Source organism: Lynx canadensis, chromosome A2 (assembly GCF_007474595.2).
Source record: "Lynx canadensis isolate LIC74 chromosome A2, mLynCan4.pri.v2, whole genome shotgun sequence".
Lineage (NCBI taxonomy): Eukaryota > Metazoa > Chordata > Mammalia > Carnivora > Felidae > Lynx > Lynx canadensis.
The window spans coordinates 13429319-13449900 of record NC_044304.2 but is presented as its reverse complement, the minus strand read 5'-3'; the positions used below and the strand labels follow the sequence as shown (position 1 = coordinate 13449900).

The following is a 20582-nucleotide window of genomic DNA, read 5'->3' as shown; positions in this document are numbered from 1 at the left end:
CACCACGAGTTCCCTGCCCCTAGAAAATCCTACGGGCGTATGCATGGGTGCCCCCTTCAGGAAATGCTACTTCCCGATTGGGGAAGTGTAGCCTGCCTTTCTCTCTCACCCCCAGTCTTGGTGAGAGAGCGAGCCAGACAGACCCAACCAGCCTGTTGGGGCAGGAACCGGGCAGAGAGAGAGAGTGAGGGGGCTGCCCCAGAGGGGGGCGGCCCGGACAGAGGAGGGGCGGGGCGGGGACAGCATGGATTTAGGGCAGCTACGGAGGGGGCCACAGAGTTGAGGGGATAGGGAGAGTTGGACGGCTTCAGGGTCATGGTCCAGGTGGGGTTTGTAGGAGAGGCGGGGGGTCCAGGTGGACAGGGCGGCAGGAATGGCACCCCCGGGGAACAGTAGCGGGCCCCCAGAGGCCCTGTGTCCTGAGGCCCCACCTCTGCCCCACCTGTGCCCAGCCCCACGCGCCGCAGGCAGGGGGCGCGTGCGTGTGCGCGTGCGCGTGCCACACACCTGTGCCGAGCCCGCCTTTCGCCCTCCCTGCCCTGGAATGGCGGGCTCCCAGCTGCCCTCGCCACTTCTGCCGCTGTCTCTGGTGCTGCTGCTGGGGAATCCCTCCCTTGCCCCTGTCGCCTCTAGAGGTAAGAACAGGTGACAAGGAGGCCTGGCTTTGGGGAAGCTGGAGGTGGGGGGGCGTATGGCTCAGGAACACACTTGGCTTCTGAATCCCTCCTTCAGGCCACCCCCCCCACCCCCAGCCTTCCCCCAACACGTGAAGGGCCGCTCCTCTCAGAAGCAAAGTGGGGCGCTGCCACTCTGCTGCTGATCTGAACCAGCAAGAGGCTGGTGGGGGCCTCCATACCCAGTTTGAGGTTCTGTTTCAAACCTCAGTTTCTTGTAGCCCCCAAGGGGAGAGGAGTGAGGGCCCCAGGGCCATAGTGGGGGGCACGTAAGGGCTCACTTCCTGGTCACTAAGCATTGATGGCTCCCAGGAGAGGTTCTTGGCGCCTGACTTGATTTCCTTCTGCCGCCCTGTAAGACGGTCCCCGGGCTGCAGAAGAGTTGAACCCGCAGCCTTCCCCCCAGCCCTCCTTGTCCCACCGAGTCATGGCTCTCTCTGACCCATGCCCCGGCCTCAGCCCTAGAACGTCAAGAACGGAGGCCACCACGCCCGGGATTCCCACTGCGGGCAAGGGCTTCACTCCGAAGGCACCCCATGTATCCCTCCTGCAGAGCTCAGGAAACTGAGGCTCAGGCGAGGCGAGTCTCCCAGCTGTGCCAGGCCCAGAGTAGAACCAGATGCCTTGGCTCTTGCCAGCCTCCTGGTCTAGGGCACTCCGGGCAAAGCAAACTCCCGGCACAGTGCCTGGATCCAATTTCACTTCACCTTCTGGTCAGCTCTCCGGCAGCTCAGGAGCACCTGTCTACTCTGTCCCCGGCACTCAGCAGAGCTTGTGTCGTCCTCCACCTCCTCTTTCAAGCACTGGCTTTCCTCGGTTGACTTTAAAACGTTCAGCTCCCTTGGGGCACCTGGGTGGCTTAGTCAGTTAAGGGTCCGACTCTTGAAGGGTCACGAGTTCAAGCCCGTCTCTTCCCCCCGCGCCCCCACCCCTTGGGCTCTTTGCTGCATATGAAGCCTACTTAAAAAAAAAAAGTTCAGCTCCCCAGAGTTCTGGCTTGGCTTGGGGTCCACTGTGGCCCTGAGTCATCTTCATTTCAGCAGAAATGCCTCAAAAATAATGATAGGAAGCAGTTTGGGGAGGCTGGCCTCTTCATCCTTGACTCCTTGGTGGTCCTTAAGGGGCCCTCTTCCCACCTTCCCAGTCACCTTGGGCCAGGTTCCCAACCATTCTGAGCCTTAGTCCCCCATCTGTAAAATGGGAATGAAGTCAGGCCAGTGCACCATGCCTCTGCTAGACTTCTCTGGCATCCCACAGAGCCTGGGAGCCTGGACAGAGAATTAGGGGTCTGTGTGTAGACCCAGCCCCCTCCTGGCACCTGAGGTTATTTCCGCATTTTTGCTGCCGGAGGTGAGGTGAGGGAGGAAGCACAAAGATTCGCCCGGGGCAGAGTAGGTAGGGTGGGGCAAGGAGCCGTTGATGAACGAGCTCACAAGCAACTAAGGTGCCTAGCAGCCTGGAACTAGGAAGTCCTTGTGGGACGTGGCCCACAAAATATTCACCCACCCTCATTCTAGCTCCTGGGCTCAGTGCCTGGGATGGGGTAGGAGCCAGAGAGTGGCTGGAACAGAGCAGGGTAATTTCCAGAGCCCCAAACCACGGATTGTTCCCAGAGCCAGAGACCTCAGAACCAACCTCTCATTTAAGACTCTGAGTTTAGCCTTGGGGACCTTCCAGGTACCTGATGAAGAAGATTAAGGCTGATCCTCCCCGGGGGCTTGGAGGTGGATCTGTGCACCTGACCACCCATTATGTGCCAAACCTGTGTGAGCGCTCAGAGGCTCGACTTACACTTTACAGAGGAAGAAACTGAGTCCCAGAAGGTTTAGAAGGGTTCCCCAGGGTCGCCTGGCTGGCTCAGTTGGTGGAGCATGAGACTCCTGGTCTCAGGGTGGTGATTTCAAGCCCCACATTGAGGATAGACTTGAAAGAAAAGAAAGAAAGAAAGAAAGAAAGAAAGAAAGAAAGAAAGAAAGAAAGAAAGAAGAAAGAAAAGGAAGGGAAGAAAGGAAGGAAGAAGAAAAGAAAGAGAAGAAAAAGAAAAAAGAAAGGAAGAAAGGGAGAAAAGAAAGAAAGGAAGGAGGTAAGGAAAGAAGGAGGAAAGAGAAAAGAAAGAAAGAAGAAAAGAAGAAGGAAAAAAGAAGGAAAGAAAGAAGGAAAGAGAAAGAAAAGAAAGAAAAAAGAAGGAAAAGGAAGGAAGGAAAGAAAGGAAGAAAGAAAAGAAAGGAAGAAAAGGAAAGAGGGAAGAAAGAAAGAAACAGAAAAGAAAGGAAGGAAGAAAGAAGAAAGGAAGGAAAGGAAGGAGGGAAAGAAAGAAAAGAAGAGAAAAGAAAAGAAAAAAGAGAAAGAGTTCCCCAGCTGGCTGGGTTGCAGCCATTCCCTATATACCGAGGGCCTTTAGAGTCCCGAAGCAAGAGTGGGGGCGGGGAGGGCCCCACCCGGGCTGTAACTTTGGCTGTAGAACTTCAGACAAGGGCGCCTCCCGCTTCCCACGGAGCACTCACGTGGTTCGCCAAGTCCTCCAGGTCTCCCGAGAGGCAGGTGTTTACCATCTGGGATAACGGGGAGACCTCCGGAGAGGGGCCGGGGCTGAGGCCACACCCCCTTGTCCCTAACCATCCCCTCCCTGCCCCCTCGGTGAGTTTTCCTTCCAGTGTTATTTTTTTCCGTGCTCTTGGCGAGCAGGACGGAGAACCGAGCTTCCCAGCTACGGCTCCTCGAGCTCAGTGGAAACCACCGGCCGCTACTATCCACAGCAGCACGTCGGGTGTAGAGGCAGACTTGTTAAAAGGCAAAATGCGGCAGGAATAAATCCGAAGACCTAAACGGCTTTATTAATGATTCATGAATTGGGCAGCGTCCCATCTTAGCAGATAGAAAGGAGCTCCGGGGAGCTGTACAAAATGGAAGGCTTTTATAGGCAGAAGTGGGGGAAGAGAAAGGCAGTTCCCAGCAAAGAGTGGATTGTTTCAGGCAAGTTTACCTTCCTTTGCGAGAAAGCAGAGGAGGGGCATCTAGGAGGCAGATTATCTCACAAGTGCTGACCAGCTAATTCCAGATTGACGGGGTAAAGGTCCCACTCCTGGGCGGGGCGGAAACTGCGATTAGATTAGGTATTAAGTCTTGGCTTGTTGATATGGGGCTTAGCACAAGTGACTCCATTTTGGGCGTGTTTCTCTTTTTACAGACTCCAACGTCCAGGTCCGCACCCCTATTTCAAACCCCGACTCCTCAAATTCAGGGGCAACCCCCACCAGCTCCACAAATCTAGGGTTGGAGCCCATCTCCTCCCCACAACCAGAAACGGCCACCCACCCCAGTTCTGGCTCCCCGGGTTCAGAGCTTACCCCTACCTCCCACTCGAGCCCCCCAAGCTCCCCCACCTTGACCTTGCATTGGAGCTCCACTTCTCCCAGCTCGAGACCAGAGCCCTCTTCCATGCCCTCAGCCAGCACTGACGGGACCTCTGTGTCCTCTGGCTCGGGTGAGTACTGGAGGTTTGGGGGTTGGGGAAATGGTTGGGGGTGGCAAGCTGCAGTTCTGGGATTAGCCACCAGGGAGAGACACAGACCTGAGAATGTGTGGATCGGGGCTTCTTACTCTACCGGGTATCACCTAAAGCCGCTCAGACCTTCTTTCTTCTATGCACATTTATTAAGCACCTAGTGTGTATCAGGTCCTGTGAGAGACAGCTTTGTTGGGAGACAGGTTATAAGTAAATTATTGATTTGTTTATGAAAGAACAAGATAAGCACGATAAGGGGTCAGAATGTGAATACAAGTGTATTGAAATTTGTTTTAAACTTTTAACTGTTAAGTAATCTCTACCCCCAGTGTGGGGCTCAAACTCACGACCCGGAGATCAAGAGTCCCATACTAGGATTGACATTTTTAGTTTTTAAAAATGTATTTATTTTGAGAAAGAGAGGAGGAGCAGGGAGAGGGGCAGAGAGAGAGAGGGAGAGAGAGAGAATCCTAGCAGGCTCTGTGCTGTCAGCCCAGAGCCCGATGTGGGGCTTGAACTCACAAACCATGAGATCAAGAGTCAGATGCTTAACCGACTGAGCTATCCAGGCACCCCTAGGATTGAATTAAAAAAAATTTTTTTTTTCTTTTTTGACATTTATTTCTTTTTGAGAGACAGAGTGTGAGGCGGGGGAGGGGCAGAGAGAAAGAGAGAGAGAGCGAGACACAGAATCCAAAGCAGGCTCCAGGCTCTGAGCCGTCAGCACAGAGCCCGACGCGGGGCTTGAACTCATGACCTGTGAGATTATCACCTGAGCGGAAGTCGGACCCTCAACTGACTGAGCCACCCAGGCGCCCCTAGGATTGAAATTTTTAAAGAACAGTTAGCAAATGTCTCAGTTTAAAGGAGGTGAAGGAGGCAGTCACACAGGTATCTAGCCGGAGAGCAGCCCGGGTAGCTGGCACGGCCCATGAAAAGGTCCTGAGGTAGGACTGTGCCTGGCGCATCTGAGGGCCAGTGACAGGGTTGGGACCGACCGAGTGAGTGGGGTGGATGAGTGGGGATACTGGTGGCAGCAGGGAGGGTAGGGTAGTTGCAGAGCATGGCCAGACAGGGCCCTGGGGGTTCAGTAGAAGCCAAGCATTTCTAGGGGGTCTAGAAAAAAAAAAAACCCGTCATTTAGAACAGTGTGTTGTCTCAAATGTCCAAAGAACAGCGTGACACAAAGTGTAATGACCTGCCTGAAGTCCTAGGATGGAAACCAGCCTCACAAAGGCTCAAATTTTGCAGGCATCATCAGAACGTCGCTGCATTTGGGAACAGAATCCTAGATTTGCTTTTTCTCAATTGGCAAGAACTCCTGAGAGTCCCCAACGAGGGCAGCAAAAAACACAGAGCACTGAACGAGTTCCTTATAGACAAATGATTTTCAAAAGGGAAAGGAGAAAATCGTGCTTTAAAAAAAGTTACAGGGGCGCCTGCGTGGCTCAGTTGGTTGAGCGTCCAACTTCCGCTCAGGTCACGATCTCATGGTTTGGGAGTTCGAGCCCCGCGTCTGGCTCTGTGCTGACAGTTCAGAGCCCGCGGCCTGTTTCAGATTCTGTGTCTCCCTCTTTCTCTGCCCCTCCCCTGCTCACGCTCTGTCTCTCTCTCTTAAAAATAAATGAGCATTAAAAACATTGTTTAAAAACTATATTAAAAAAAAAAAAAGTTACAGCAGCAGGGCGCCTGGGTGGCTCAGTCGGTTGAGCGTCCGACTCTTGATGTGTGCTCCGGTCATGGGTCTCTCAGTTTGAGAGTTCAAGCCCCGAGTCGGGCTCTGCGCTGACAGTGCAGAGCCTGCTTGGGGTTCTCTTTCTCTCTCTCTCTCTCTCTCTCTGCCCCTCCCATGCGCTCTCTCTCTCTCTCTCTCTCAAAATAAATAAATAAACTTAAAAGAAAGTCGCAGCAGCAACAGGAGAGGGAAGTGAGCACGGCTTCCTGGAAGGGATGTAGAAACACCCGGTGGGTGTTTCAGCCTTGGGAGGGGTGGGGTCCAGGGCTGACTCAGGCCTCCTCCCCTCAGCTCCAGGGGACACTGGGGCCCCCGAGTTGCACAGGAACCCAGGCGTGGTGGTGGCTGTGTGTCTGCTGGTGTCCGTCTTGCTCATCGGGTCTGTGCTAATGGCTGTGAGGCGTGGCCACCGTGGTGTGTCTGAGTTCTAGAAGCTGGATGAGATGTCCACGGTGAGGTGGGGGCTGGGCTGGAGGGATTGCCCTCCCAAGTCCGTGCTGCAGACCCTGCTCGTGCCTGAACGTTCTCTCGTGTGTGTTCCTCCCCCAGGAGACAGCGAGCCAAAGGTCCTCCTTTGCCCATCACCCACCAGAGTGATCTCCGTGGGGCCAAGGGAGAAGGGGGCTTGGACGGGGTAGAGCACCTGCGGAGGGGCTAGGCTTGCCAGAATAAAGCCTTTGTGTTCCTCTGTGGCCTCCCGAGTCATGGACTGCTGTGACAAACGCTTCTGAGTGTCTACTATGTGCTGGGGTCATAGTGGGGACCATTTCTCCACCCTCTTGGGGCCCACAGTCTCAAATATGGGGACAGACAATAGCCAGGGAATCAAATGACATCACTTCAGGTGGCGAAGAGGGTCATGGAGTCACAGACTGGGGTTGTGGCCGAATCACAAGGGCCCTTGCGTCCAGGTTTCCTGAGAGGGCGGTGAGGGGTGGTGGGAAGGAGCCACCCTGGAGAAAGCTGGGAGGGGATCCCAGGAAACAGGCACAGCAAACGCAAATGTCCTGCGGTAGGAAGAACTCGCGACGTTTGGGAAACAACACGGAAGTAAGTGAAGTCGGAGTAGGATAAGGGAGACGTGAGTGGGGGGCCGCGCTGGCTGTGCGAAGGAGTATGTGTCTTAGAATGGAAAGATTTTACCAGCTCAGACCAGCTTTACATCACGGGGGAGTTTCCAGCCAGGAAGTTCTTCCAGTCTTGAGGCGGACAAAGCAGCTCTCCAGGAGGCAGGCACGGCCTGTGCAAAGGCTTGGGGGCAGGAAGGCACCAGAAGCACGCAGACAACATGGAGGCACAATGGCTCCCCCACCTCGGCCCTGCTTCCTGAGCCTGGGCCCCACTCTCTCCTCCCATTGTGCAGGAGGGAAACCGGTCCAGGGAGCGGCAGGCCTGGGGCTGGGACCTTTGGTGGGTCAGTGGGTTCTTCCTGCTTCCACCGACCCCATCCCCAGGACCATCCGGGCTTCTCTAGCCAGAGTGGGATATGGAGGCTCCAGGCTATGCCTCGGCCAGGACTCCGGCCTGGAGCTGCCCCCTCAAGGCTGGGTTTACCCTTCTGTGAAATGGGTGGTGACAGAGGTGGGAGGTCAGAGGTGGGAGGTCAAGGTCACACAGCACGGGGGGGGGGTGAAGCCTGCCCCGGGGACAGGGTCATGCTCTAATGATTTTTGGGGGCAGAGGGACGGCAGGGCCTCCCCGGCAGGCGGCTGTTCTGGTGACACATTAACCTGCAGTAGCTCGAGAGGTGACAGCACCACACAAACCCCTTTCCTCTGGCCACAGCCCCTCCCACCCAACCCCAGGGTGGGGGGGGGGGTGCTGGTTCCACTGAAGCTCCAGTCCCCGCTGTTTGTGAAGAGGGCATTGACCAGAGAGGGTCATCGATCTGCCTAGAGTGGCACAGCATGGTGACCAGCTTTCCTGGAGCCTCCAGGGACCCCCCAGAGGGCCACCCCCAAACTCCTGAGGCCACACCTCATGGGCTATGCTGTGCAACATGTGTCCCAGACCCTGAGCGGGTAAAATCTTTCCATCTTACTCAAATCTGCACCTCTCTCTGTCTCTCCTCTCTGTCTCTCCCTATCTGTCTCTTTTTGTCTCTGTGTGTCTCTCCCTTTCTTTCTCTCTTTCTCTTTCTTTGGCTCTTCATGTTTCCATCTCTCTGTCCCTCTTACAAACACAGGAACAATTAAACCTAACACCCCACCCTCCCTGAGCCTACCCCCCCCCTTCACACACACATACACTTGGTCACACTCCATGTTGGGAACCCCCCCCCACTCTCCCCCGTCACTCTGCCTGCCACCCCCTGGCTCTGTCCTCAGGGTGGTATATGGGTGTGTCCTGTCTGAGCCTGGCACTCAGACAGTTAAGGGGTTCCGCCGGGATGGGGGGGGGGACCCTGAGCCGCCCACTTGGGCAGGTCCAGTCCTCCCTTCCTCCGCTCCCAGGGAGGTCACGGGACTCAGGCAGGACTCAGCGGTGGCAGTGAGTGCCAGGCCTGCCCGGGGCCTAGCAGGGCCTTGTGTGAGTTTGGGGAGTTCTCAGCCAGCGGACTTGGGTCCCTGAATCCATCAGAGCTGGGCTGGGAGCTGAATGGTCCCCCATGGGGCCTGGGGCCAGGGGACTTCTTCCCGAAGGTCCTTATGCTCCAAGGCTGCTGACCCTGGCACGGAGGGAGCAGGAGGCTTGGGGAGTGTGTCCCTGGATAGGGGCCCCCGCAGAGTTCTGGGGGGGGTGTCCCACACTGGCGCCTGTGGTGTGGCCCGGGCTACCTTGATTGAGTATCTGCGGGCTCTGAGAGAGGGTACAGGGTGTGGGATGAGCCCCCTGTCTGGGGGGAGTCTCACAGGGGTACGGCTGGGCTCTCGGGGCCTCAGGGATCTCACCTCTGTCTCCCCGGGCTCAGAGATGCCTGCAGGATGAGGCGCAGCGGGACAGCACTGTCCTTCCTGCTCAGTGAGGTGAGTGGGGGCTGGGGGCTGGGGGGCGGGCTGTCCAGGCCGTCGGGGAGGGGGTCACAGTATGTCCCCTACTGGAAACACCCAGAGTTGCCTGGGGGCCCACTGACAGATAGGGAAACCGAGGCCCAGAGAGGTCACTAGGAGTCTGGGATGCAATCCAGGTGTCCAGCCCAGGGCCACAGCCAGTGCCTTTAGGAGCAGGAGACCAGTAGAGGAGGAGGGAGCAGCAGGGAGCCTTGGGGTCTGGATGCGAGGTTTTGACTGCCCAGGGAAAGGAGGCCTGGGTGCCCTCAGTCCAGGGAGGGTAGGAGGTCACACCTTAGGGACGGGGCCAACGACCTCATTCTGGGAAACTGAGGTAGTACGCAGAGAACCCAGCACGGGCTGACTTTGAATCCCAGACTGATCACCAAGGCCTGAGTGACTGATAAACTGGAACTCCGTTTGCTTATATTAAAAAAAAGGGCGGGGGCTAAAATTGTGTCGTTTGAGAGAGGTCCCCTGTGGTTTGAGCTGGTCCCCTGCAGCAGGCAAGGTCCCGCATGCCGTAACTCATTTATCCACAGCCCAGCTGTCTATGCAAGGAGAATAAGGATGAGGGTAGTCCCAGTTTGCAGATGAGGAAACTGAGGCACAGAGAGGCTATCCCTCCCTCAAAGTGAGTGGCCAACTGAGATTTGAACCTGGGCCTTCGGGACCCTTGTCTGCACCCTGAACCCCACTGCTGAGCCCCCCAATGTTTCTACCACCCAAGATCCTCCTGTTCCTCCTTTTTTTTTTTTTTTAATGTTTTTATTTATTTTTGAGACGGAGAGAGACAGAGAATGAGCAGGGGAGGGGCAGAGAGAGAGGGAGACACAGAATCTGAAGGAGGCTCCAGGCTCTGAGCTGTCAGCGCAGGACTGTGAGATCATGACCTGAGCCGAAGTCGGACGCTTAACCAACTGAGCCACCCAGACACCCCCTCCCGTTCCTCCTTTTTAACGTGGTGTGTGGGAAGGCCCTGGTCAGGCCCCAGCGAGCCCTGGCAGCCAGCTCCTTCTCTGAGCCACACCTTCTTCCTCTGTGCAGAGGGGACCCCCCCCCCGTGTTCCCCCAAAGCACACAATTTACAGCATCAGTCATTCTACCTGCACATGTAACATCTACTATGCTTTGGGCCCAGCTTTGGGCATGGGGGACGTGGAGGCTCACAGGCTGGGGAGTTGGATGTCCAACTAACAAAAAGAATAGGATTTGGGGATGGGTCAGTGGGAATGACACTGCAGGCTGGGCAGGAAGGGCATCTCCCAGGAGGTGACATTTAAGTTGAATAAATGAAAACAAGCAGCCAGCCTTGAGGGAGAGCTGGGGGAAGGACGTTCCCTGCAGAGGGCAGAGCACGTGTAAAGGTCCTGAGGCAGGTTTAGGTGGGGTTGGGGCCAGCTGAGCTACGGGGAGATGGAGGAAGGTGAGAGGCAGCTGTGGGTAGGGCCTGGGGCAGGTGGGGTCCCAGGGGCTTCTGAGAATTTGCTCTAGGGGTGCTGGGAACCACGGGACAGTAGGGAGCAGGCGAGAGACAGATTTAGGGTTTGTCTTAGAGGCAGGACTCGGGGCTTGCAGCCAGGGCTGGCTCATATCGAGATCTTGGGCACAGGCGAGAAAGACAGCTTCTCGGCCTCCCTCCAAGCCCTTCCCCCTCCTCCCCCGAGGCTTTCTGTCCCCTTGCCAGCCTCTCAACAGGGAAAGCAATTAGTCTGGAGTGGCAGTTTGATTCATGCTGCGGCTGAGAGGCCAGGAGGACCGTCCCCTCTCCAGCCTACAGCTCTGAGAGTGCCCCACTCTTGCCCCAGCCCTGGTCCAGACGGGGGAAGGTCAGCCACTCCCCACAGGGCCTGTCTTTCCTGTTTTACCCTAAAACCAGCCTGGCCCCCCACAAGCCCAGACCCAAACATCCAGCCGCCTCCACTGGCTTCCCCTGGGAGGGTCACATGATATTTAAACCAAGCCCTAATTATCATACTCCCCACCCCACCCCCACCCCCGCCAATCTTCCCCATCCAGGTGGCCCCACCCACCCAGGTAACTATGTGGCTATTAGTTATCCGGTAAAGGACTGGTCACCCATCATAATCATGACGTACCTTTGAATCCCCTTGAACATCCATGGCCATGGCCCATCCTTCAGCCTCCAAAACATATCCCAAATCCACCCGTGGGCCCCACCATGATCCTGACCTACTGAGATGCTGCCCCAGCCTTTACCCTGCCCCCGACCGTCCCTTTGCCCTGAGATCAACACAGGAGGCTTCTTAAAATGATAAAGCAACTCACATCCCTCAGAAGTTCTCAGTCCACTCCCATAACCAACTCCCAACTCCTCATCCCACCCCCGAGCCTCTGTATCAACTCCCACCCACTCATCTCCCACACTCCACTCCAGCCCCTCTGCTGTTCCTCAAACCCACCAGCTCAGTCGTACCTCAGGGGCTTTGCACATGCTGTTCCCTGTGCCTGGTATGCTTTTGCTCTAGCTTTCTCCTGGATAGCTCCTTCTTCGTTCAGATCTCAGTTCAAAGTTGCCTCTTCAGAGAGGCCCCTAACTACGCCTGAGCAACATTATCCGTCCCCCTCACCCCACCACTCTCCAGGCTATGACACAGTTTCATTTTCTTTCTAGCACAATGGGAACTTTTCTTTTTTTTTTTTTTTTTTTTGGAATGAATAAATGAGTGAGTATGAATGTGGGCAGGTGGTTTCTCCATCTGGAACTGAGCTTCCCCAAGAAGAAAATGGGCAGGTGACATCCCAGTGGGCTTCCTGTTCTGGGAGGGGCCCAATGCATCCACACACCCCACCCTCTGCTTTCCCTGCACATCCTCCCGGCTACCACAAAACCTCCCAGGGGAGGCCTAGCGCTGAACACTTAGATTTCTACATTAGAATTCAGGTGCTCCTGGGAGAGGGTTATGCTCATATGGGGTTGGAAGTGAGGGGACCAGTTAAGTATCCTGGGTCCTAGAAGGATCATATCTGTGCAAAGAGCTTAGTGGGGCTGGGCGGGGGGGGGGGGAACTGAGCAGCCCCTGGCTCTGTGACTCTCAGCCAGTCATTTCCTCTTCCTCCGTGAAGAAATAAATGCCCTGCAGAAACATGGCTTATAGAGGCGCAACTGATGTGTGTTCCTCGTACCTTCTTTCCTGCTTCCCCTTGCCCTAGCTCTGGCCCTGATGTGCCATATTGTCTTGGACCTCAGTTTTCCTATGTGCATGTCTGATTGTCGAGATAGACTAATTGATGAGGCTTAGTGGCAGAGCAGGAGAAGGCTGGGCTGCCCCTCTGAGCTCCACCTCTCCCACATCCCATTTACTCCTTTGATCCCCCAGCGCGTGAGTGCGTGTGCACACACACACACACACCCAAGGCTGTGAATTCCAAGACCTGGAGTCAGCACCACTGACAGGTCTCAGACTGTGACTGGAACATGTGGGCCTGTCCTTTTATTATCAACACCGCCAAATGATTGGTATCACTTTCATCCCATTTCACAGATGGGAACACTAAGGCATGCTTTCCCCTACACCACGTGGCATGGGGTGAAGCCAGTTCTGTTGGGCTGGAAAGCTCACCCTTGCTGATTCATCAGTTCGTTCTGATTCTGTTTGATTTTCAAATGTCTCAAGTGTTTCCTCAGGACATGCTTGCCAACACCTTCTCATCTAATTTCCCCCTGTTCAGTTCTTCCTTCAGGAAATGAGGCACCACAGCTCCGAATTCAGGATTTATTTGCCAACAGCAAACGTGGGCATTTTCTTCACCTCTGAGCCTCAGTTTCCTTGTTTGTAAAATGAGGATGATGGGGAGGGGGTGCCTGGCTGGCACATGCGATCAGCATGCGATCTCGATCTCCGGGTTGTGAATTTGGGTCTAGAGACCCACATTGGGTCTAGAGATTATTTTAAAAAATAAAATCTCTAAAAAATTTTTTTCAAATAAAATGAGGATAATGGTCTATATACTAGCCCTGTTGTGCCCTTGTGAGCTAACCCGTGAGGGATCCTTAGAACAGCACCTACGTGCAGTGAGTGTGCAAGAAAGGTTAGCTATTGGCATCGTTGTTGTTATTCACTTGTCCATGTGCGGCATGTTTTATTTTTATGTTTTAATAAAAAATATAATATGATAGAAAATCACTAGAGTATTCTTATATTAAATAGCAGTATATATTATAGAATGTTATCAATAATAAATATACTATGTGCTAATTGATTAATAAATAAATATTGCTGCAACGCCCGCTGTGGGCCAGGACCACTCATATTCTGCGGGCCTGAGATCCACACGCCCATTTCATGGATGAGGAAACTGAGACTCAGAGATGTAAATTCACTCAGGGAGAAAGTAGGACTGAGATACGGCTCTCTGGTCTAGTCCAGGAATCTGGGTGAGGGCATCTCAGACTCTCCTCACGGTTCCCTGGGCCCCGGAGAGGCACCTTGCCTGGGAACTTGCTGACGTCTCACCACTGTCTCCCCAGCGGGTCCGAGAGTCGGTGGATTCTGGCTTGGCTCCCATGAGCCCGCTTGGCAGTGGTCTCGTCCGGAGAAGATTCTCAGGGACCCCATTGCTGCCGCCACTGTCGAGCCGCCTTGGAACCCCTGGAGAGGGTGAGCCCAGTGCCCGTGTGGTGTTCACCATCGAGGCTCGAGGAGCAGAGCAAAGCCACAGTCCAGGCCCAAGCAGGTGAGGAGGCAGATGGGGATGAAGGGGGCCAGTCTCAGGAGAGACAGAATGCCTCGTCTAGCTGAACCTTTCTCTAACCTGTTCAGAAAACATTTGTTAAGTACCTACTATGTGTCAGGCCCTGTATCGGTAACACAGCCACGGGCAAACAGGGGCTCACAGGCTGCTGATGGAGAGAGACTCATACCAGTTGGAGAGATCAGAGCGCCACGGGAGTCCAGAGGAGGTTTCTGACCCTGCACTGGGGGGTACGGGGTGAGGAAAGGACCACTTGGAAGAAGTGGCATCTGGGTTTAGCATGAAGGATTCAGCGAAGTCAGCCACAGAAGGGCAGGGAAGCATACGCCAGTTAGAAGGAACAGAATGTGCAAAGCACATCTCAAGAAGACCAGGTGTGCGCCGAGCTGAACGCAGATCAGTGTAATTGGAGGGTGGGAGGGGAGCCTGCGGCTGTTGGCAGGGGCTGGACCACATAAGACCTCATGGTGTGCAACGGGGAGCCATGGGTGGGTTTTCAAGTGAGTGAGTTGATCAGACTGGCACTTAAAAAATTCTCTGTGACTACTGAGTAGAATTGTCAAGGGCAGAGGTAGAAGCAGCAAGAGCCCAATGAAGAGGCCTGGGCAGTTCTGGGCAGGAGATGGTGGTACGTGGACCAAGGTGGAGCCATGGGCTGGAGAGAAGTAGGCAGATACAGAAGTTATTTACGAGGTAGACAAACCAGGCATTGGTGGACACCAGCAGGAGTAAAAGAGTAGGGGGACGGACTGGTGTGGACAGCTCCTAGTCTTTGACCCTTCGCAGGTGACATCCCTTTCCACCCTCCCAACAATGCCAGGATGTAGGACACGAACATTATCCCCACTTTCCAGAATAGAAAACAGGCTGGGGGGGGGGTGGAGTGACAGCCAGCCAGTGGGAGAACCCATGTTCCCTGCCAATGGACCAAGTTATCTCCTACTATCAGCTCTAGAGGGCAGGGGGCTGAGAGGAAGGGCAATGACTGAGCCATGAAAGTAAAGTACATAGAAGAGTTGTTTGTGCTGAACCCAGTCTGTTTGGCTCTCGGACCCAAACGTTTCCCATTTCTCCAACCTGGGGACACAACTAGGGTAGAGGGTGGTCTCCATGAGAAATATCCTTGAAATGGCCTTCTGAGATCATGGCTCTTCCTGCCCCCAAATCTACTGCACCGAGTGGCCCCAAATGCATCCCTGCCCCAGCCCAGAGACTGCACCCACCAGCCCGGCCCTGCTCTTGTCCCTGTCTACTTCTGTTAACCATAATAGAAAATGTTCTCACCCTCCCTCTGCCACTTACCAGGAAATTACTCCTGGGATTAGGATGTCTGGTGGGTAGGGCCTTGAGTTTCTAGAACTGGGGAAGGGAGGGGCAGGCCTGGGATTTGAGGGCAGGAATCATGGCTGTGAGGTGGGGCCCAAGGCATAGTGGGACGAATGAGATCCCACCATTTCCGCCGAGGGTCTAGGCGTTGGTGTGGCTATAAAAGCGTGCCCCTCTCTACCCACCTCCGCTGTTGTCAGCCCCGACTAGACGCAGTTTCTGTGTGCCCACCCCAGGGATGGGAGGGCCCTGTTACAGCCCTCCCCATTTCTCTGCCCTTCCCGGATCCCTGCCCTGTGTGAGTAGGGGCTTCAGGGCTCCCAGGAGACCCCATGTAGGACTGAACTGCTAATCCTACCTTCCTGAGCTTGACAGAGAAACACCATCTGTGCCTACTTCTGAAGACCAGAGCCCTTGACTCTGCTTCCAGACTCCTCCTTGCTACAGTCATTGGGGAGGGTTGAGGACCCGCCGCTGCTCAGCTTTCAGCACCTCCTGGGCGGACGACGCCCTGGTGTGGAGGTGTTCCTGAACCCCTGTCTCTGCGCTTTCCTGCAGCTAGCTCCTCGCATCTCATCCACCCGGAGTCCCCGAACCTACCTTCCCTTTCAGCACCAGGAGAAGGGACAGAGCCTTAGCGCTGGGGATCTCCAGAGCCCCTGTCTCCCAGCTCTCCATTCGGCAGCAACAGGGAGGACAATCTCTGTCTTCACTCCAAGCTCATGTCTTGACCCTTTTTCACTCGGCACTAGAGGGGAGGACGGCAAACCATTTTCTGCTCTCGGGGTATCCCCAGCCCCTGTTTCCAACCCCCACCCCCAAGTTCTTCTTTCCGTGCTGCCCTTCAGCACCATCTGGGCAAGGACAGCTCCTTGGTGTCAGCCCCACCTTGAGTCCCTGTTTCTACCTTCTCCCGCCTCAGCACCTCCGGCGCGGACAGCTGCTCGCTGTCGCCTCCACCCCCGGTCCTGGCCCGACCCGGGCGGGCGCAGATACTCCTCGTTCTCGGGGCTCCCGTGCCCTGCTCTCTCTGCTCCCTGCTCTCCCTGCCGCCTTCTTCTGGCGCATGGAGACCCCAGGGGTCCAAGAAGGGGAGGAGGCATCCAGCGAGCTGAGTCGCGTTCGCAGCCGCCAAGGCATAGCCAGACCCCCGAAGCACTTGTGGCGTCAGCCCCGGCGCCCCATCCGCATCCAGCAGCGCTTCTACTCGGACCCGGACAAGTCCGCGGGCCGCAGTGAGCGGGACCGGAGCCCGCGGCCCGGGCTCGAGAAGTCGCTGCGCTCCTGGCCCACCTCCTTCTACAGGCGGTAGGTGGGCGGGGGCAGGGCACTCCCAAGGCGTGGGGGAGGGGCGCGCGGGGCCTGGCGGGAGTGGGGGAGGGTCCTTGCTTCTCCAGGGGCGGGGGGTCTCTGCTGCTTGGCTTGAGGCCGGTTCTTTGGAGGAAAAAGCTGCTCTTTATGTGGGTTGGAGCTGGAGGGTTTGCTTATGGGTTTGTGACTGGTTGCGTTAAGGTGCAGTTGCATCTGAGTGTGTGTCTGAGTCTGAGCAGTTGCACCCGTGTGTACTCCGACCTGTTGTGCGTGTCCAGAGCCAGCTGTGTCTGTGGCTGACCGGATGCGTTTGGGTGTGCGTACATCGCTGCGTACGTGCCTATGTGTTTCCCCTTGTGGTGCCCATGGGTGTGTGACTGAGGGTGATCTCACTCCGACCCAGCTGGGTGTCCGAGGGTCCTCCAGATCTTGGAATGTCCTGGGACGTTTCTGGGGTTGGTGGTCACCGTGAGTATCTGAGGGCACCTTGGGGAGTGTGTATGAGAGGACCAGGGCAGGCTATCCACAGCGCTGGGGGAAGGAGCTTCTCTATGGTTTGTCTGGCCACCCCTCTCCACCCTGCCCCCTGTGACCCGGGGAGGAGAAGAGCCTCTTGGGGAGACTGAACACAGCATGCTTTTTCCACATCAAAAGGGATGGGGTGGAGATGGGGGGAGGGGTAAAGAGGGAGGGCTGCTGCTCCTTTTTCATATAAACCAAGGGGGGTGGCAGGCAGGGGAATAAGACAGACAGAAAACAAACAGAGAGGTAAAGCAGGGGCCTTAGAGGGACCAGAGATGGGAGTCTCAGGGCTAGAAGTCTGAGGAGGTGGAGGGTTGAGAAGCAGGATCTAGAAACCCCAGGCCTTCCTTGAATGGGAGGGGGAGCCACTTGACTCTAGGCCAGATCTAGAGTCCTGGGTTTGAGGCCAGGCAGGGTGACGTCAGATGAGTTGCTTTCCTCTCTGGATCTTGATTTTCATTTTTCCCACTCTGGCCCATGGACCTCCTGGGGCCACTAACTTCTTACTTGGCCGACAAGCCTGGACTAACACTCCCAGCCTGGTCCTCTAGCAGCCCTGGGAGACATCCGGGGCAGATGGGCCCCATGGCCCAGAGGATTTGGAGCTGTTCCCAGGTGACCCAGCAGGCCCCATGCCCCCACCAGCCCCCGCCCCCCCATCCCTCAGCTCCTCCTGTCCCCCACTCCCAGTGACTCATGATTTTCCATCTTCAAGAAAGAACAAACAGACGGGTTTGGGCCCATCTAGGGGGAGACTCCAAGTGGCTCCGGAAGGCAGGGGACTGTGTTCCCGTGAGTGTGTGTGCATGTGCACGTGCATATATATGCCGGTGTGTGGGGGAGGGTCTCAGCCCTCGGGGAAGCTGGGTTCAAGGCTAACCTGCTGTGTGGTCCCGAAAAAGCGGCAGGGCTTCTTTGAACAACAGTGTTGACAGTGAGATGCAAACACGAATCTGTCCTTTCTACATTTTGTCTTGAACTTTCTGTGTGGGAGCCTCGTCCCCAGCTCTGGCTGTCCTCCCCACTGCCCCAGGCAGATCATGTGGCCTGGGAGGATGCTAGCATCTGGTTCGGCAAGCGTTTATTAAGCGCCTACTATGTGCCAGGCGCCAGTACTATGTACTGGAGACTCAGCCGTGGGTAAACAGGCGCTGACAGGCTGATGGTGGAGATACTCACACCAGGGGGAAATAGCACAGAGTGACCTGTGTTGCCATGGGGAGAGGTCAGGGTGCCAGGGGGGCTCAGAGGAGGCTTCTGATCCAGCACGGGGCAGGCAGGGGGTGAGAAAAGATGGTTTGGAACAGGTGGCATCTAAGCTTAAACTGAAGGATGAGGAGAATTTAGCCAGCGAGAATGAAGGGAAGGATATGCCAAGCAGAATGAAGAGAATGTGCCAAGCCTCAGAGTCAAAGAGGACCAGAACAGCTCCGTGAAGAGCTGAACACAGATCACTGTGGCCGGAGGGTGGGAGGGGAGCCTCTCTTATTCATTTACCTACTGAGTGCCAGACACCGAGGGCACACTGTGAGCAAAGGCATGTCCTTCCTGCCTTTGAGGGTCTAGTGGGCGAGGCAGATCCAGATCAGATAATCATGGCAGGAAATGTGAAACTGTACCTATGAGAGAAGGACGCTCCGAGGATATTTGCCCATCTAGTCAGGGAGGGCTTCCTGGAGGGGGTCGTGCTCCAGTTATGACCTGAAACACGAACAGTCAGCCGGAGAAAAGCATTTGGGCACAGGCATGGGGTGGGAATGAACCTGGTTGGTTCAAGGAAAAGTAAGGAGGGGGGAAGAGGCTGGAGCAGAGGGAGCCAAGAGGAGGGAGGGGGGTGAGGGAGGCTCAGACCTCAAAAGGTTCAGACCATACAAGGCATTCAGAGGGGTGGGGGTTGAGACAGAAGGGCAACGGGGAGCCATGGAGAGGGTCTGGAGCAGAGGAGGGTGAGATCTGCCCCATGTGAGCATCTATAACTGGACTCAGCCCCCACCCTCCTCCCTTTGTCTAGACTCTCCGTGGGGACTTCGGCAAGTCATGGCTCCTCTCCAGGCCTCAGTTTACTTGTCTGTAAAATGGGCACAACAGCACCCATCTCACTGGGGCCACCTGGTGGCAGAGGAAAAAAGTGTCTGCCCAGGGAAGGAATGCTCAAAGCAGGGGGCGGGGGGGGGGGGGGGGCGAGGGGGTGGATTCCAGTGATATGTAAAGGGCACTAGAGTGCTGGGCACTTCCTCAGGTCATGCAGCACACAGGGACAAAGTCAAGGTGGGAGTCCTCACGTCCACCTCTCCTTCAGCCTCGGCTCTTTACCCGGCTGGGTTCGGGGCCTCCCGCAGTCAAGCCGGCCAGGCTTCAGTTTCTCCATCCAAAAAGCTATTAATAGAGCATTACTGTTAAAACTGTTAATAAAATATTTAAAGTTGAATCTATTAATGTTTCAAACCATTAAACTGTTAAATCTTTTGATCAAACATGAATGTCAGAGTAGCCTCTGGGACTCCAGAGGGGCTGGAGCCAGTTAAGCATTAGGTGGGAGAGGGCACAAGCTAGGGAGCCCTCCTGCCTCGGCTTGAATGACCCTGGCCCTACCACTCCCCCAGACAAGTGAACACCGCCTCTCTGTGCCTCAATTTCCCCATCGGCAAAATGAGCACGATAGTCCCCACTTTGTAGAGTTTGCTCTGAAAATCAAATGACTTTTACATGCACAGCCCTTGGCTCAGCTCCAGGCTAGTAGGAAGCAGTTTGTGTCGATGCATTTCGTCTTAGCTCTCCATTTCATGTCTGTGACTTCTGGGGAGGGACTGAGTCTCCCCGTGCCTCAGTTTCTCCTTGGGGACACCAGGCAATTCCAAGCCCGTCCCACGGGGCCGAGGTGATATCAAGGCTCCCCTGACCCTGTCCCCAGTGCCTCCACCAGGCTGATCCTGGCGGCCTCTATCCCCTGGGGACCGGCTATAATTAGGTCCAGCCACAGTAGCTACAGATGGTATTTTTGTCGTTGGGACAGCAAGTCTGGTTCCCACCAGGTGTCCGGTTGCAGGGCCATGGGAGCAGGAGGGGGTTCCCAGCCAGGTCCTTGAGACTCTCTGCACTCCTGAGCCCCAGCGGGACCCTACTTCTCTGAGCCTCCGCGTTTTCTCACCTGTACAATGGGGACAACAGGATGGCTGGGAGTCAGGAGAGAGTCAGAGTTCTCCTGCCTGTAGCACCTCAGGTGTCCCCGCTGAAGCTCTAATCACCCCCATTGTATCTCACATTCCCCTAGGAGTGCCAGAAATGGGGGTGCCGTTTGTCTAAGGACCCCAAAACTCATGAAGTCCCCTGGGGCAAAGCCCAGGCGGGGGAGGGGGTGTCATCCCACAGCAGGGACACAGAGGCCTTCAGAGCTGCCTCTGCCTAAAACATGGGCATTCGAGGTCCTGCCTCCGAGTGCGATACCCTGAGACTTGGTTTCCTTTCCTATGGAATGGGGCAGGGCCATCCCAATGCCAGCATTCAGAGGATAGAGCACCTGCTACAGACCCCTGGAAACCCCCAGACACACACCTCCCTTTCCAGGCCCCCTGGGGTCCCTCCTGGGGCAGAGGAAAGGCAGTTGATGCTTCACAGACGGAAGACCTGGCGAGAGTGGAGTGCGGATGTTTGTCTAGTAGGAACAGCAAAAGAAAGGAAAGGATCCAGAGACGGGGCCTGGGGAATGTCAGAGTGGGTGGGGGTCATGCGGGGCCTAGTGGAGGGGGACTCAGAGAGGGGAGGCTGGGTTTGAACCCCGCTGCCCTGCAGCAAAGCCTTGTGCC

At 55.7% G+C, this 20582-nt stretch overlaps 1 protein-coding gene across 2 annotated transcripts; it reads left to right on the top strand.

Moving 5' to 3' along the window:
• Positions 1 to 519: 519 nt before the first annotated feature.
• On the top strand, positions 520 to 6633 carry LOC115506591 (pectinesterase inhibitor 10-like). Of its 2 annotated transcripts, XM_030304593.1 has the most exons (4): positions 520 to 635; positions 3862 to 4158; positions 6206 to 6366; positions 6464 to 6633. In XM_030304593.1, the coding sequence occupies exons 1-3, from the start codon at positions 545 to 547 to the stop codon at positions 6343 to 6345; spliced, it is 528 nt and encodes a 175-aa protein (XP_030160453.1). In that variant the 5' UTR covers positions 520 to 544; the 3' UTR covers positions 6346 to 6366; positions 6464 to 6633. The 2 variants fall into 2 exon arrangements, with proteins under 2 accessions (XP_030160453.1, XP_030160454.1); XM_030304594.1 differs by lacking the exon at positions 6206 to 6366.
• Positions 6634 to 20582: the final 13949 nt, after the last annotated feature.

What these genes read in the sequence shown, in the direction of transcription:
- LOC115506591 (XM_030304593.1), top strand. Translation starts at nt 545, where the DNA reads ATGGCGGGCTCCCAGCTGCCCTCGCCACTTCTGCCGCTGTCTCTGGTG. An exon ending in TGCCCCTGTCGCCTCTAGAG is followed by an intron (nt 636 to 3,861) that starts GTAAGAACAGGT and finishes CTCTTTTTACAG; the next exon opens with ACTCCAACGTCCAGGTCCGC. An exon ending in CTCTGTGTCCTCTGGCTCGG is followed by an intron (nt 4,159 to 6,205) that starts GTGAGTACTGGA and finishes TCCTCCCCTCAG; the next exon opens with CTCCAGGGGACACTGGGGCC.